At 42.9% G+C, this 14,752-nt stretch overlaps 1 protein-coding gene across 4 annotated transcripts in view; it reads left to right on the top strand.

Moving 5' to 3' along the window:
* Positions 1-8,621: 8,621 nt before the first annotated feature.
* Positions 8,622-14,752, top strand: part of PAMR1 (peptidase domain containing associated with muscle regeneration 1) — a 55,506-nt gene continuing 49,375 nt past the window's right edge. For all 4 annotated transcript variants that reach the window (XM_054276023.1, XM_054276022.1, XM_054276021.1 and 1 more), the window contains exon 1: positions 8,622-8,694. In XM_054276023.1, the coding sequence (XP_054131998.1) occupies positions 8,622-8,694 (73 nt within the window). The remainder of the gene's footprint in view (positions 8,695-14,752) is intronic.

The raw sequence follows: 14,752 nt of genomic DNA, 5'->3' as shown, positions 1-14,752 counted from the left end.
TGCATTTATGTGACAATATTCCAGCAGATCTATTAGCCCTAGGCCTGAAAAAAAAGGGAAGGATTGAGGAGTGAGGCTTTTGGCAAAGAAGTTTGTGGTCCAATAATGAAATAGCAGGGGATACTTCAGGTTAGTCCTGAAAATGCACTGCAGGAGCCATCCAGTAATAGAAGTCATCCATTATCTCTCAGGCACAAATATTTTGAAAGGAAAATTTCTGCACAAGCTTGGAAAAGATGGCTGGCTCATCATTCTGATGAGATTTCCATAGAGAAGTTACAGTATTTGCAAGGTTGCCAACTTTTAAGCAATCTGCTCTCAGTCAATTTCTTTCTTTCCCTCCCCACACTACCAAACATTATTAGATCATATTATGAATGTATTGCCTGCCAAATTTCATATCTAGTTAATCACACTGAGCACTCTGACCTTATAAAAGAATCTTAAACTGATTAAAATCTTTACTCTGTGCCTACACACAGAGTAAAAAAAAGTCTCACCAACTTATTTCTGAGTACTGTTTATTAAGGCATTTTGATTTATGTTTTGTTCTTCTTTTTGCAGTTGATAGGTTATACTTCAAAGAGAAAAGCTGTAAAAGATTGCAGTGGGTGCACCTTAGTTATGACCACAGGGAGGAAGAGGACAATACCAAATATACTCCAGATAGCTGGGAATATGCAGATCTCTTTCACATGCATCTTATTGTTCCATTTTTTGGTTTACAGCAAGGCCCATGTGGCTTATTTTACTTGATGAAATCCTAAAACATGTAAAGGAGCTTTACTGGCAGAGCAGCAGAGCAGGGCTGGCACCAAAGGCCAGATCCTGCCACCCTTTTGGCACAGGCACTTTGCAGAAGCAGACAATATTGTGCCTCATGATGAGTGCAACCCAAACCAGCACAATCTGCCTGGCTTCGGATCACGTTTTCCTTTGATTAAAAATACATGAAAAGAAATCTAAACCAAATGTCAGTGGCCAAGAGATTCTTCACACAGAAACAGTGACGGAATATAAACAATGGGATTGTGGACAGAACCAAATATATAGGAATAACCCCCCACAAAAGTCAATAATCTTGCAGCAGAAACTAAAGCAGTTAAAACTACTTGAAGCAGATTTTTCTGTATAGACTTTTTCTTTTCTTGAATGTTTTTTTTTGTGTTATAGTACAATAGGAGTTCGTGAAGGTGTCATGCAGGAAGTTTAAATCTGTGCTGCCATGAGACATGTACTCTTGTGGCTTCAAGATAGAGAAATAATAACAAAGATGGAGAAAGGTGGATTTTCAAGCAGGACAGAGTGCAATGGAATATTCCTTTATTTTACTGCTCAAACTTGTAAGATCAAAGCCCTGCTGGAGAAAACAAGAATTGCTGTTATTTCTTTTCTAGTCCTTTTTATTGCTCCCATTCTAGGAAGAAATGTTCAAAGTAGTAAAAATCAATACCCTCTCTGTCAACTTGCACACCACTGAATGCTAAAAGCCAAGGGAGCAATAATATTGTGGAAAAATCTTTTACTTTTGTTTCAACTTAGTTTTTTTTATCTTTAAAGTGAACCAGCAGTGTTGATTTCTAATCCTGGAGTTTTCTACATAAATACTTGCTAAAACTCTGATACACTTATTAACAATGTATGCTGAAGGATTTAGAAATTAGAATTCCTGTCACTCTTCCAGTGTCTCTGAAGCAGTGCTCTGGTGCTAGTCTGGTGGTAATCCCAGAGAGAAATCAGCTCTGATGGAATCTATTTCTTTTTATTTCTTGTACAAAGCAGGCAGCACACTGCAACATGAGGGCCAAGGGCAGCACCTGCAGTACTGATAGTGATGCCTCTTATCTCTGCAGGTGAGGGAAGCCCAGCCACCCCAGGACTTGGGCAGAAAGCTTTCCACATCACCCTTGGCATTGTCACTTCTCCCAGTTTCAGATAGGGCTATCCACTGGCACTTTTAGGCTTCAAAAACTTTAATGAGTCATTAAGACCCACTGAATTCAATGAGACTACTGATGCAACCAAAGTTAGGCACATGCTTAAATTCTTTACTAGGTCAGAGCCTAAAATACCATTGTGATCAGCACTGTGTAGTATCCTCATGGATATCTTAAACAAACATCTTATGAGCTACACAAGATCTTCCATTAACTCGAATAAACACTTTAGTTCACACTTTTTGTATACAGGGCCTTTTTACTTGAGTAACAGCTTATAAGTTGTCTAAACCTCCCCAGTTTATGTAGCTATGTAAGTAGCAGAATTGTGTCAAGATGTATTTTTCTGCGGTACTCAATACACAGAGGAGGATTTCGTGGTACAAACATATCCTATACTTGCTGAGGCTGCATTCCTGGAAAGTGCCACAGTTGGTGATTTCACAGATGCAAATCAAATTTTCCCCTGAGAATTATGCAAGGGCAGTGGATGGGATTTGTGCTTCAGAATTATGCACAGGTTAAATTCTGAGGGACAGTATTTAACAACATATGATTCAACTCATATCCCAGTATCACTGCCTAAAAATAATAAAAGAAAAATTGTTAGGAAAATTTTTCTAAGTATTTAAGTGAAACAGCAGTTGTGGTCTGGCACACCAGAGTTCAAAGATGACAAGGATGACATGGAGGATAACTGTGTGGGAGCAGGACCATCAGGACTGACAACTTGGCACATCAGTGCTTGGTAGGGACAGAAAAAGTGGATAAAATGATATTTTTCAGCAACTTGCTTCTCAGCACTTGGGTTTGCAGTAGCTGAAGATGGCGATGACTTCTTTTTTTTTGATAAAAATTGATGACGTGACTGCACATTGGTCTGGGATTTTGAGCAGTATATATTTTTATAACATGAGATCAAATTTTGCAATCCCCTGGTGACCTTGCCCAACAGTTCTCAGAACAGACTGCTGGTCTGAAAGATCTCAGCCACTTCATCTATTAGTCGGGGTAATCTTGTTCTTTCTTTCTGAATCATTATATATATTGCTTTTTATCATCTTTGTCATCTTATTTCAGTCTCTCCCTTTTTGTCAAGGTCGGTCAAGTCAACCAAGGGAGAAGTACAAAAAACCTGAGAACTGATTAGTGTAAGATGGTGTAAAATGATGAGCAGCAGAACTCCCAAAAGTTGCATCAGGAAAATAAATGGTGTGTCATTGTACATTTCATGATTATTTACTTGTATGACATGTAAAGCAACTGCATAAATGGTGAATAGTTTTGTTACTCCTTGTTATTGGAATTTCACCGTTATTCCCAGATAGATGTTTTCACAGAACCTTCCTAAGGACATTCTGGCAAATTTGACCTACAGGGACAGAGAAAGTGAGCCTCAATTTCAGTTTTATGAGGAGCAATGCAGGGAGAAAAGGAGATGACAAAAAAGCAGTACTTGAGGCTAAGCTCTTAGTTTGTTAGACAGCACTGCTCGTGTCCTACATCGTTATCTCCATTACCTAGCCACAGTACAGTCACAGCTTGTGAAGTGTACTTCCAGAACTGCTGCTCTTCCACATTTGCAGTTTAAAAAATCAGATACTGAGCACCTATGGAAGGATGACCTTCCACCAATTATTTCCCACATACATTTTTCTGACCTTTGTTTCATGCATACATTCATCTGACTGGACTTTATGCTGCAGTTGGCCTTCTTGGTGGAACATCGTTAGCCCAAAACCTTACTCTTCTCTTGGCTTCCATCCTGATTCACATGTACCCAAGACTATAAAACATAAGTCCAACTTAAATAAAATCAAAACAATTCCTAATCTTCTGTGTCTCATATTTTGGTGATTAGTTTGAATTTGCTATACAGACTAAAAGTTTTATTCATTAACCTAGAAAGCCTTATTTTTTAACCTTCAAACCAAAAATGTGTATCACAAGAATGGCTGAATCTACAAGCTGGTAATTTCCACACAGGGAAATAAATAATTACGGCCCTTTTGTATTATCCTCTTAAACAGTAATATCAATGTCTGACTGATTGTTAAGTAGGATTGCCTACTGGCCAGTTTTAATTTCAAGCCAAACCTTCCACTTGTTTCTTTTCTTACACGTTGCTATGGTGAAGATTATCATAGACTGCATACAAAAGTGAAACACAGAAGGATCACTGAAAAAACCATCCAGACAAAGACATGTAATAGTAACTGAAAAAAAGGCATATTGCTTGGTTGGTGCCATTAAGCAGTCATAGTTTTCTGGCCATATTTTTCTGCTGACCCATCCAGAAATATATTTGGAATTGTAAACTTTGAACTGTTTCAATTTTCCTGACAAAATATTGCTAGGAAATACATTACCAAATACAAATGCTTTCTAACAAATCATTTTAATTTTCTTTACATCTTTACATGCCATTAGGTCAAGGGCTGCATTGTGTGCTGGCAGTGCAGCTCCTATCTCTTTTGGCCACTTCTATTCACACCCAGTTAGCTCTCCTGGACTGTAATGCTCCAGTCACAGGATTAACACCCCACAGAGAGATGGGAATATTTTGCAGAGCTCAGGGCAGAAAAAGCCAAACAAAGGGCCCTTATCTGTAGGTGCCTGTGTGGGTAGGCTGCCACAATTCCAATGTAATTCATGAACACTGGATATTTGCCTTGCACATGCTCAGCAGAACTTGAAGCCCAAAGGGCAGAGTATACTTTTGATAATCCTAGGAGCTTATAAAATGTTCCTCAGATATTCCAGTAAGGTCGGGAATTTAGTTTAGAAGCTTTATTTTAAAGGCAAACACTTTATAATCTCTCCTCTAAAAGGACCCTCCCTATTGGACAACAATGCTTTGAAGGGAGAAGCGCTAATCTTTCATTAACCTCTCTTGCTGTTACTCCCAAAGTGCCAGATCTGATTTTCATCTGAACTTAATTTCCCCCTGAGACACAAACCATTTCCACTCTCTGAAGGGAGTAATTTTATTTTATGATGTTTTTCCAGTGGTTTCTCCATATATTGTTTGAGTGGCATGGGTATTATTGGGCAGTCAGTAAAGTTCAAGACCTAATTCCAACAATCTTCTTGAGAGCATGTTTGAGTCCAGATGATTCAAACTCTTTCTTTGGCAGAAGACTCCTCTAGTTAAGTGGGAATATTGCCTGTAAAAAAGAAATGGGCTCCAAATGTTCTTGTAAGAAGGAGGTCCTGTGAAGGCATCTATTCTGTAGCAGCAGAAGTGTGTAACATTGAAATCACAGATTTCCTCCTAGCAGAACCTCTGGAGCTTTCGACAATGATCAAGAACATTTGGGACAGAATCATTTGAGCAGAAGCCACAAAAGCAGAAATTTTTCTGGCAATGTTCCAGTAATAGAAACAAGAGATTTCCGTAGGTTGGGGGGAAATAAAAAGTTTGCTAAAATTTTTAAGACTGAAAAGCAATAATTTTTATATCAAGTCCAAACTGAATTTATTCAGAACTATATATCCATCCTTAATTATTCTTCACTGAGTCCTCTCAAGCAGGACAGTCCAGAGCTACAAGTACCAAATGGAATGAAGTCTGTGCTCCACTCTGTTGGAACCTGCCACTGTTTTTCAGGATATGTGCCTCAGCTCAAATCCCTGCGTGTCACTTTTCCCCAATATAAAATAATGAAATTCTTTCTGCTTTTGCAGGTTGGACCACACACTGTTTTTAAGATTCATGGGAAATTATTAGAAACATGAACTGGTGATATTAATTGCACATTAATTATTCACTCAGTGGTCAATTATTAATTATTGAAGGTCTTGTTTTACTCTAAGTTGAACTGGATTGCTAGGTACTTGGAAGTTATTATTAATACACAATAACTCTATCAGTTTTTGCAGCACTCTCTTTTACAATTCAGTTTCAGTGGAATGTACTTTCCAAACCTTTACATCCAACAGTAAGGCAGATACAGCATCGGAGCCAAATGCTACAGTGAGATTCCTCAGCAGCACAGACACATGGTTAAGAGCTTTCAGCTTTCTTTCATGGGGGATGACATACAACCTGAAATATTTGGCTGGTGCACTGTGCCTGGTTTGGTCCCGGCCTGTTAATAGGAATGCAATAAGGGCATTCAGGAGCACTGTGCAGGTTGCCCATAGTCATTCCAGGGACTAAAGCTGCATCCCAACAGACAGCCCGTGTAAGTTGGCCATGTGCAAACTTGTGGGCTTAAGACTGAATTCTCTTCTTTGGCTGCTGAGCCATTCTCTAAGGAGGCAGTGGATCCACCAACTAAACTGATTTTGCAAGGTGCCAAGCTAAGCTAAGCACTGTAGAGTAACGCTGAGTGTGGCTATATCTTCTGGTGGCATAATTACTTTCCCTCAGAGACAAAAAAAAGGAAAAAAAGATGTCATAAATCTACCAGTTAACCCTTTAGTTCACACCTCCTCAGTACAGGAGGACCACTTTTCTACCCTAAAACAGAAGGTGTCCCTGCAGAGCGGATTCCTGCAAAGACACAACTTCATCTATTCCTTTTCTAGCATGTTGAAGGTCTCACCACAGGAATTGACTGAAAGGAATAGTTGTGGCCCTTGTGGGCATATTTTCCCCAGTGGCTCTGGCCTTTATGAAACCATGTATTAAATCCTCTGTGTCTGGCATTCAAACTCTGCTTCCCTGTGTCCAGCCTCTTTCAGTGCTCTGTGATTTGCATTTGCTTTACACACCAAACCCAGGTTTTGGTTTGCATCCCCGTGAGCAGTGTCCCTCAGAGATATCTAAGCCTCAGACATCTGTAAGTCAACTTGCAGTCCAAAAAGGTCTTACTAGCCTAAAGAATTTAATTGCTTACTGGAAAGAATGGCTAGGAAATAAACGGATGATTCCACAGGCTTTAAAATAGGTTAGTGTTTCTTTGTGAAGATGTCAGAGCTTCCTGTTTGCACTGTTTTCATCTACTCTTGGGGGCTTCAATTTTATCCTCTGATTTTTTCCTCCTGGCACTGACCAGAAATGGCTTGTTAGAGAAGCCCAAAGCTGGAATTAAGAGTTTAGAGCATATATATGAATGATCAGAAAGGAGCAAGGGACCACCAAGGCAGAGTTTCAGGGCCCTGGGGCAAGAGATGTCCACCAAGGGCTCCAGGAGAACGTAGTAACTGAGCCATAATAAGGCCCAGTGGGACTTGGAGAGCTTTGGTGACCTCCTGAGCTGAAAAGCATCCAGGGCAGGAGCCAGACTAGCTCAGCAAGGATTATGTGCCATAATGGCTAAAATCTTGACACCCATCTCAGGTCTTCTTCTGTTAGTATTCTCAAGGGCAGGTTTGTAAAAGTGTTAAAGATTTGGGAAAAAAATACTTTGGTACTGTTTTATATGGAAGGTGCACAAACCCTGAAAAGACTGTTCACACTGTCAAGTGAAGAGGCTGGCAGACAGACAAGCCTAAACTAGAGAGATGTCTGGTTAAAGGAATTCACCCCATGAAAGACCACCTGAAGGTGTAGGCGATTTTGCACTGCACTGAACTACTCAAGGCTTCCATTGGCAATGGCTCTCAAATATTTGAGGCTGCTCAACATGCCTGAGTTTTACAAACTGTTGGTATTTGTTAAAGCTTTTTGGGTTACTTGATTTCCTACTCCAAAGCAAATGCCAATTTTTCAATTTTCCTCCCCTCATAATATATGTTAATTTTGAAATCTTGCTATAGAAATCAAATTGAGAAAGTCTGATTTAGAGGTAAAAACGTCCTATGGAAAGTATTAAAAAATTGTTCAAGGAAAAATTTAGAGAAAATTAAGTATGCTGCTATAAAATATGGGTTGAAGACTAGAAAAAAAGTCAGTAGCATGTGCTAATAGAAAAGGCAAAACAAAATATGACACAAAGATAAAATCCAAACTAAATGGTCTCCTTTGTTTGGATTAGACATTTCCTCAATATCAGCATGTTCCGACAAAACATTTCAATTTTGCCAAAATTGCATTTCCTGGCAGAAATGGACAGTAAGAAGGTTTTGACTAGCACAAGCACACGTGTGCCAAGTGATTCCTTTTGTGTGTTGTGGTTTTCATCCACTGTGGAGTGAACTTTTACTGAGTCTCATTCATTCATCTGCCCCACCATAAAAACGCACAGCTATTTTAAGCACGTCGTAAAGTGAACCGTGTCACTTAGCCAGGCTGCCCAGTTGTGGGAATGTGGGACAGGAATCCCTCTCTGCACCCACCCCACACCCTGCCTTGGCACCCCCGGGATGCATCAGCCCCCCAAGCCCAAGGGGACAAAGTGCCTCCTTCTGGAGATGCCTGCAACTTCAGCTCACTCGGGATGGCTCATATAGAGAGATATCTGCATTCCTCTTTCTCCCCGCTTTAAAAGAGCTTTCTTTACATAGGGAAAGCTGCTATCCGTGTTCTGAGCACTGAGCCAATAAAGCCATCACAGAAAGGATCTGTTGCCAGAGTCCAGAAAGGGTTAAGGCAGCAGTTGGAGAGGTTTGGGGTGACGTGTGCTTCTGGACGCCTGAGAAGTCTCTTGAAGGTAGTTCCCCTCTGGTGAGGATGGGAGCGTGCTGAGGTCTGAAATCCGAGATCCCTCGCAGCCTGGAGCTGGTGAGGTCCCAGTAAAAGCTGTTTGCCTGCTTTCCCTCCCCGAGCAGTCACACCGCTGCACTGGCCTGGGCAGCATGGAGCCAGCACCCTGGACACTTGTAGGACTCACTCTTCTCCAGCTCCTGCTCATCTCCTGCTTGCCAAGAGGTACTGTAAGAGAGCGTGTGTGTTCCGGCATGGTCGAGTGAGCCCCCTTCCTTCCGTGTGGTCAGCGGGGTTTCATCTCATGCGCTGTCATGGGAAGCAGAGAGATCTGCAGGGACAGCAATAATAGAAAGAAAGGGCTCTGCTTTATGTACTTTTTTTCTTGTCAGCATGGAGTGTGTGTGTGTGTGTGTGTAGGTTTACCCAGGAATGATTTTCAGGCAAACTTAATAGCCTTAAAGAGAAAACAACTGGCTGAATCTGTTTGCCAATGGCCATTAAGAAAAAGGTATGCAATCACTTTGCTTATTACTCCTTTTATTTTCTCAACACTCAGTGCTACGGAAATGATGATAAAAAGAGGCATTTAACTCTCTGAATTGTAAAGCGTAATTTGTTTAGTTTGGCAAGACAGAGATTTTCCTCTCCAGCCTCAACACCAAGAATGAAGGCAAGGGAGAAAAAAGTGAAGGAAAAAAAGAAAACAAAACCCACACATTGTTTCCAATCTGGGATTTAGCTCTTCCAATATTATTCTCTCGAAGGGGAAGCCTTGTTAAAGCAGAACGATCTTTTTTGTTCTCAAGCCCCATCCCAGTTTCTGCTGAACCAGCAAGTATTATCTTGATAAGGTTGAGCAGAAAGCATTTACTGTTGAGTGCAAATTTGCTGTAGTTATGGCCACGAACCTGGGCTGTTTACACCTGGAGGTGTCCAGACCTGCTTGCAGCAGCCAGCTGTCAGCATCGTGGGCTGCTTTCTTGGGAGCTGCAGCCCTAAGGACTGGGAGGTGAGGTGCCCTCAAGTCACCCACTCTTGATGCTGCTGCATATTTCAGCACTGCTGACTCCTCTTACCAGGGGAGCTGTCAGATCTGCAGGCACTCAGATCTCAATGGCTGTGAAGAACTGGTGTCAAGGATGCTGCTTCAGAGGCCCCCTCAGCAGGGGCTGCAGCAGAGTCTGCCTCTGCAGTGCCCTTCCCTGCCTAACCCTCACACAGGACACAGGGAACGGGTGATGACCAGGGTCATCTGCCCACCAGGCTGGCCAGCAGCACCTGCAGCCATCCTGGGAGGCTGGCCTCCTGCCAAAGCTCCCCCTGGCTCACAAGCACAGAGAGCTTCTCCCCACCTCTGTGCCACATGCACTGGCTTGTCCCTGCAGTGGCTTGTCCCTCAGACACGTGCCACCTCACACGCTGCGCAGGCAAGGTGGCTCCATGGCATGTGCCATGTGCTGGAGTGGCACAGAACTAGCCCTGCCAGTGGCAGAGCATCCCTGGGCACAGGCTCTGGCTCTCAGGCAGCTGGGTGGGCATAAACCCCTCCTGCTGGAGGGGCAGCACGTCTCTCTCTGACCTGCAGAGTCATCTTGCACTGGTCCCTTTGGCAGCAGTGACAAGGGGAGGCAGGAGGAAGGACAGCAATGCCCAGTGAGACACAAGGGCTATGGGGCTGTGAGCTTTGGAGGGAGGGTGCTAGTTCCCCCAACACCCACTCCTCACACACCAGGAGCAGTGTGGAAGAGCCTGTGGGACAGACACATGGATGTCAGCTGTCCCCCTTGCCCCCTGCCCTTCCTTGCCATGCCTCCCTGCCCTGTTGCTGCTGGTGGCGGAGCAGCTGCTGGCACTTGCTTGGCACACAGCTGGCAGCATGAGGGGGCCTCCTCCAGACACAGCAGGAGGGGTTCTCGGAGACAGGGGAGCAACTCAGAAGTGCAGTGGCCTTAACATGTCAGGGCAGGTTGGAAAATAGCGTTTTGTCTCCTCCCCACAGATGTATCCAATTTTTATCCATATTTATCACACCCAGTTGCACAGGGCCTGCCTCGAGAGCTGGGGGCAGGAGTCCGGGCGGTCTGGGAATTTACTTTTTGGAATAAACTTGGAGTGCAAGTGACTCATGTTTCCTTAAAAATATATGTGTGTTTTTGTGTGTTTCTGCCTATCTAAACCCTTCCCAACCTCTCTTCCCCTCCCCCTCCAGCCTCTGTCTAGAGAAGTGAAGGCCAGATGCACTCAGACACATCCAGATGCATTCAATCTTAGCAAATGGGTTACTTCAGTTCACATGTTTAGGTTCCTAGCATGGACAAAGGGGAAGAGACTTGCTTTTTATTTTGGAAAAAATGCTGGGGTTACTCACTTTTGACCCTGAGGTCTCTTCAAGTAGCTCCCAGGAGTCCCTGCAAGCCTGCCAATGCCCAGGATTTTTCTCTCCACCAGCCCTGAAGGACCCCTGACCACCACAGGATGATGCAGTTGCCAGCAGCAGAACCTCCCCTGGGCATGTGATGCCCCTCTCCCTCCTGCAAGAACAGGGACATGGTGAGGGGCAAACTGGAAGGAAGGCCACAGGGAGGGAGGCAAGCCAGCAGCAGGGACAGAGGCCTGGCAGACTGAGAGCATCTTCAGTCCTTGGTCAGGGCTGGACTACACACTCCACGGGAGCTGTAAGGATTAAAATTTGTGGAGGGTTGCTGCAGTCTGTGTGGACTGTTTCTATCTGGGCAACATTAACTGCAAGTTAAAGTTGTCAACATGTTGCAGGTCTCACACCATTACAAGAGGCAAGTCCTCAAGACAGGTCCAGCTCCACTCCTCTACATTTAGGACACGAGCACATTCTCATGTGATGTGGTCATGAATTAATTTCAATACTGCAGCTGCTTCTTCTCCACAGATTTCCAAACATTCTCTCCTATTGCAGAAGCCTAACATCATCAATGCTGTCACTTACTCAAAAATTCTACATTCATTACCTGTTCCTGTTCCTTGTCTTGCAGCACAGAGAAGACAAATTCTCTTCCTGATCATACTAGTAGAATTTTTCTGCCCAGAATAAGATCCTCTGTCCCAGAGAGAATTGAAGCCTGAAGGGTGATGTGGCAACTTCTGAAAAGTCTTAACCTGGATATTTCTTCCTGCCACGGCTTTTCTCAAATAAGCCAAAAGGCCACAGTTCCAATAATAAGATCACAAATAAAAGGTCATAAATACTGAGAAGAAACTAAAGGAGAAGTTTATTTAAAAAAGACAGTCAAATTAGTGTGCATTTATTAAGTGGGCAGATTCCACTTAGTATCATAGGTTTCCTCCTGTGTTCTTCCACTGGCTTTGATTTTTTCTAAAATAGAGATCCTTTCTTTTTGCCTCTCCCCACTTGCCACTGTGTGAAAGCACACACTACAGGCAGAAAAGGTTGCTAACTGACTCTGTAGAAGCAGCAGTTTAATTATTCAGCAAAGATCCGTGACCATAAAGTAAGCACACTGAGTAAAGCTAAAACAGGGATGTATTTCAGCTGCTCTTTTAATTAGCCCAGCTGCTGAAAGAATAATAGGTACATAATTTCTAAAGAGAAGCAAGTGGTTTTAGAGACAGCATTATCCCTTTCATCCTCTTAACACATCAAAGAGACAGACACAATTTGCACAGTAGTTTATCGCAGGCACAAAGGTCAACAATAAAGACCTGCACTTTCCTTTATTATTAAGGGTTTGCGGTACATAATTTTCCAAGAGCCCCAGTAAAAGTCTCTTAAAGGGAATACCCCTCTTCCCTTCCAAGGTGTCTTCCTCTTGGCCTCACATGGAGAATTTTACTATTCATCACAATGGAGCCACAGTTTCAGTCAGGGCTGCACTCAGAGCATTTGCTGTTGTCAAGGTCCACACACCTGAGGCTGTGGGGTGAGGCCCAGCTTGCATACCTGTGCAATAGCAGCAGAGCCAAGTAAGAAAGGAGCAGAAAAATGAGATGGACCTAAATGTAAGCTGCTACTAGGTTTCATCTCTGTTGAAGCTGTCTTCTCTTTAATGAGAAGTTAAAGAATCCTTTCAGAATTATTACAGGGCCAAACATTCTTTACTAACAGCCTTAAGAAATTGCTCCTTCAAATTCAACTGCTTGTTCCTTTCTTCAAGACAGTAGTTGTCATTGAGCAGCATGTTGAAAAATAAGGATGAAATCAAACACAAAGGGGCATGTTCTCATCTGTGGAACACAAACTGGTTAAATAATCACTTCAAAAAGTCATCCTCTAAGGACTCAAATTTGGGAGATGTACCTATCTGTTTGTATCTGGTCTTACACTGCACTGTTACTGCAAATGGCACTTTTCAAAGCAATCTGAAATAACATTTCTTTGAGCTTAAGTAATGTTTGCCAATTTACTGATGGATAAACTGAGTCATGGAAGGATAATTTTTGCAGGATAACAGAATGGACTTGCAGCATAGGAAGTTCCCTCCAAGGACAGATATGGCAAACTGTTTTTTTTCTCAATCAGTCATCGGATCCCTCCACACAGCAGCTACTGTCAGCACAAATACAGGGATGGGAATGGGAAGTCAGGGAGAGGGGGGAGAAAAATGTCCCATCTTAGCAGCAGCAAGGGCTTATATCAGCTTAAAGTGACTGTACTCTAAAAAAATCCTCATTCTTTTAAGGAAGTGGAAGTCTCAAGAAATAATTGGTATAATTGGACCTGCTTCAATTCACTTTACTTCTTAGCTACACAGTTTTCCCAGCTCTCAGATCTTTGGAGCAGAAATCCATTTCCATCTAGCGAGGTGTCTATGATATACAAATTCACCATGGCAAAAGATCAGTCAGCTGAAGCTGACATTTCACCATGATGAGCAGCCTGACCCACCCCTGAGGCAACAATGTGCTTGTGAATCTCTTCTTGAATCACCAAAGCTTTAAGCCTCATCTCAGCCCTGGGCATGAGGGGAGGCAGCAGCATCACTGAGGTGAATTGTTGTTGGACTGACACTGCCAACAAGGAGAACATTGTCTGGAGCATCGCCTCCAACTGGTCTTTCACAAAATCCATCACCGACAGATCCTCCAGGATCGGACATGCTGTAGGGATGAGGAGGTCTTGCTAGGTGCAGATGTAGGTAGCAAGCATGACTGCACTGCCATCTGAGCCTGAAAATGTTGATCTCCCACTGCAGAGTCCTGCTCAGGCTGGACCCAAAGCATCAGATGAAGTGTTGTGCTGAGCTGTGCCAGGCTCCTGAGCCAAGCAGGTCTTCCCTCCAGCACACGCCCTGGACGCTTGCGTGCTTTCCCAACACAGGCATTTCTTGCATGGTTTCCATGGTCTTGAGCTGCTTCCATGTGAGCTGTTTATGCCTGGATTTAATGGGCTTTTCTTCCATCATTAAAATCTCATAAATTAATCCACTGTTTATTTGCCTGTCCAGAGTCTTGTTTGTTCTTTGCAGTTAAATATTTTGCATGGGTTGTCAAGCAGCTTCTTCCGGCTTGTCCCAAAATCAAAGACCCAGTCACTGCCTGCAAGCCAGACTGCCTGCTTTGGAAGATTATCAAAGTAAAGCTCACAAAACACCCCACAATTATCTCTGCCACAGCTGGCCGAGGCCTTGCTTTCAGCTTTTTACTCAGTCAATAAATCTTCCCCCACTTTTCTCTGCCTCATTCTCTTCTGTTTTGCGGTAATAATGGCCAAGAGTGTGTGGGGGAGCTGCCAGTGGCTGCCCATCCCCAAACACACATGGGGGAGCAGGGTTATGCCTCTGCCTCCCTGGAGCACATGCTGAGCTCAGCCACACAAACAAATATTGCTTACACACATAAGTGACTCTCTGCATATCCCTCTTAAACTTCTGAGGCAAAGGTTTTATCTGCCTTTTTTTCAGTAGCCCAGAGATAAAACAAAAGGGATTCTTTTGTTATTAAAGGAATGCATAAACTCTTCAATCATATTTTATTTAAAGAATAGCTTCTACAGAGCCTCAAAATAATAGATTCCATGATTTCTGTGAAGAAAATCCTAGAAGGGCCGCTTTAAAAAATCTCAAATCCAAAAATTTCCTTGTCAAGGCTATATAAATTGCCCAAACTGCAGAAGCTGAGAACCTGAAAGGGAATTGTCAGTAAGTCAAAAGATAGTTTTTTAGACATTTTCATTATCTAAGCTGAGACAAAAGAAGTGAGCAAAAAGCATTTCTAGGTGGCAGAAAGTATAATTCTACATTTTTTAAGGGCCAAGATCAGCCGCTCCCTTCTTAACACTAAATATTAC

Source organism: Melozone crissalis, unplaced genomic scaffold (assembly GCF_028551555.1).
Source record: "Melozone crissalis strain CALT ecotype California unplaced genomic scaffold, PUWL_Pcris_2 ptg000018l_1, whole genome shotgun sequence".
Taxonomy (NCBI): domain Eukaryota; kingdom Metazoa; phylum Chordata; class Aves; order Passeriformes; family Passerellidae; genus Melozone; species Melozone crissalis.
The sequence above is the reverse complement of the archived record's forward strand: the minus strand, read 5'-3'. Positions and strand labels throughout refer to the sequence as shown.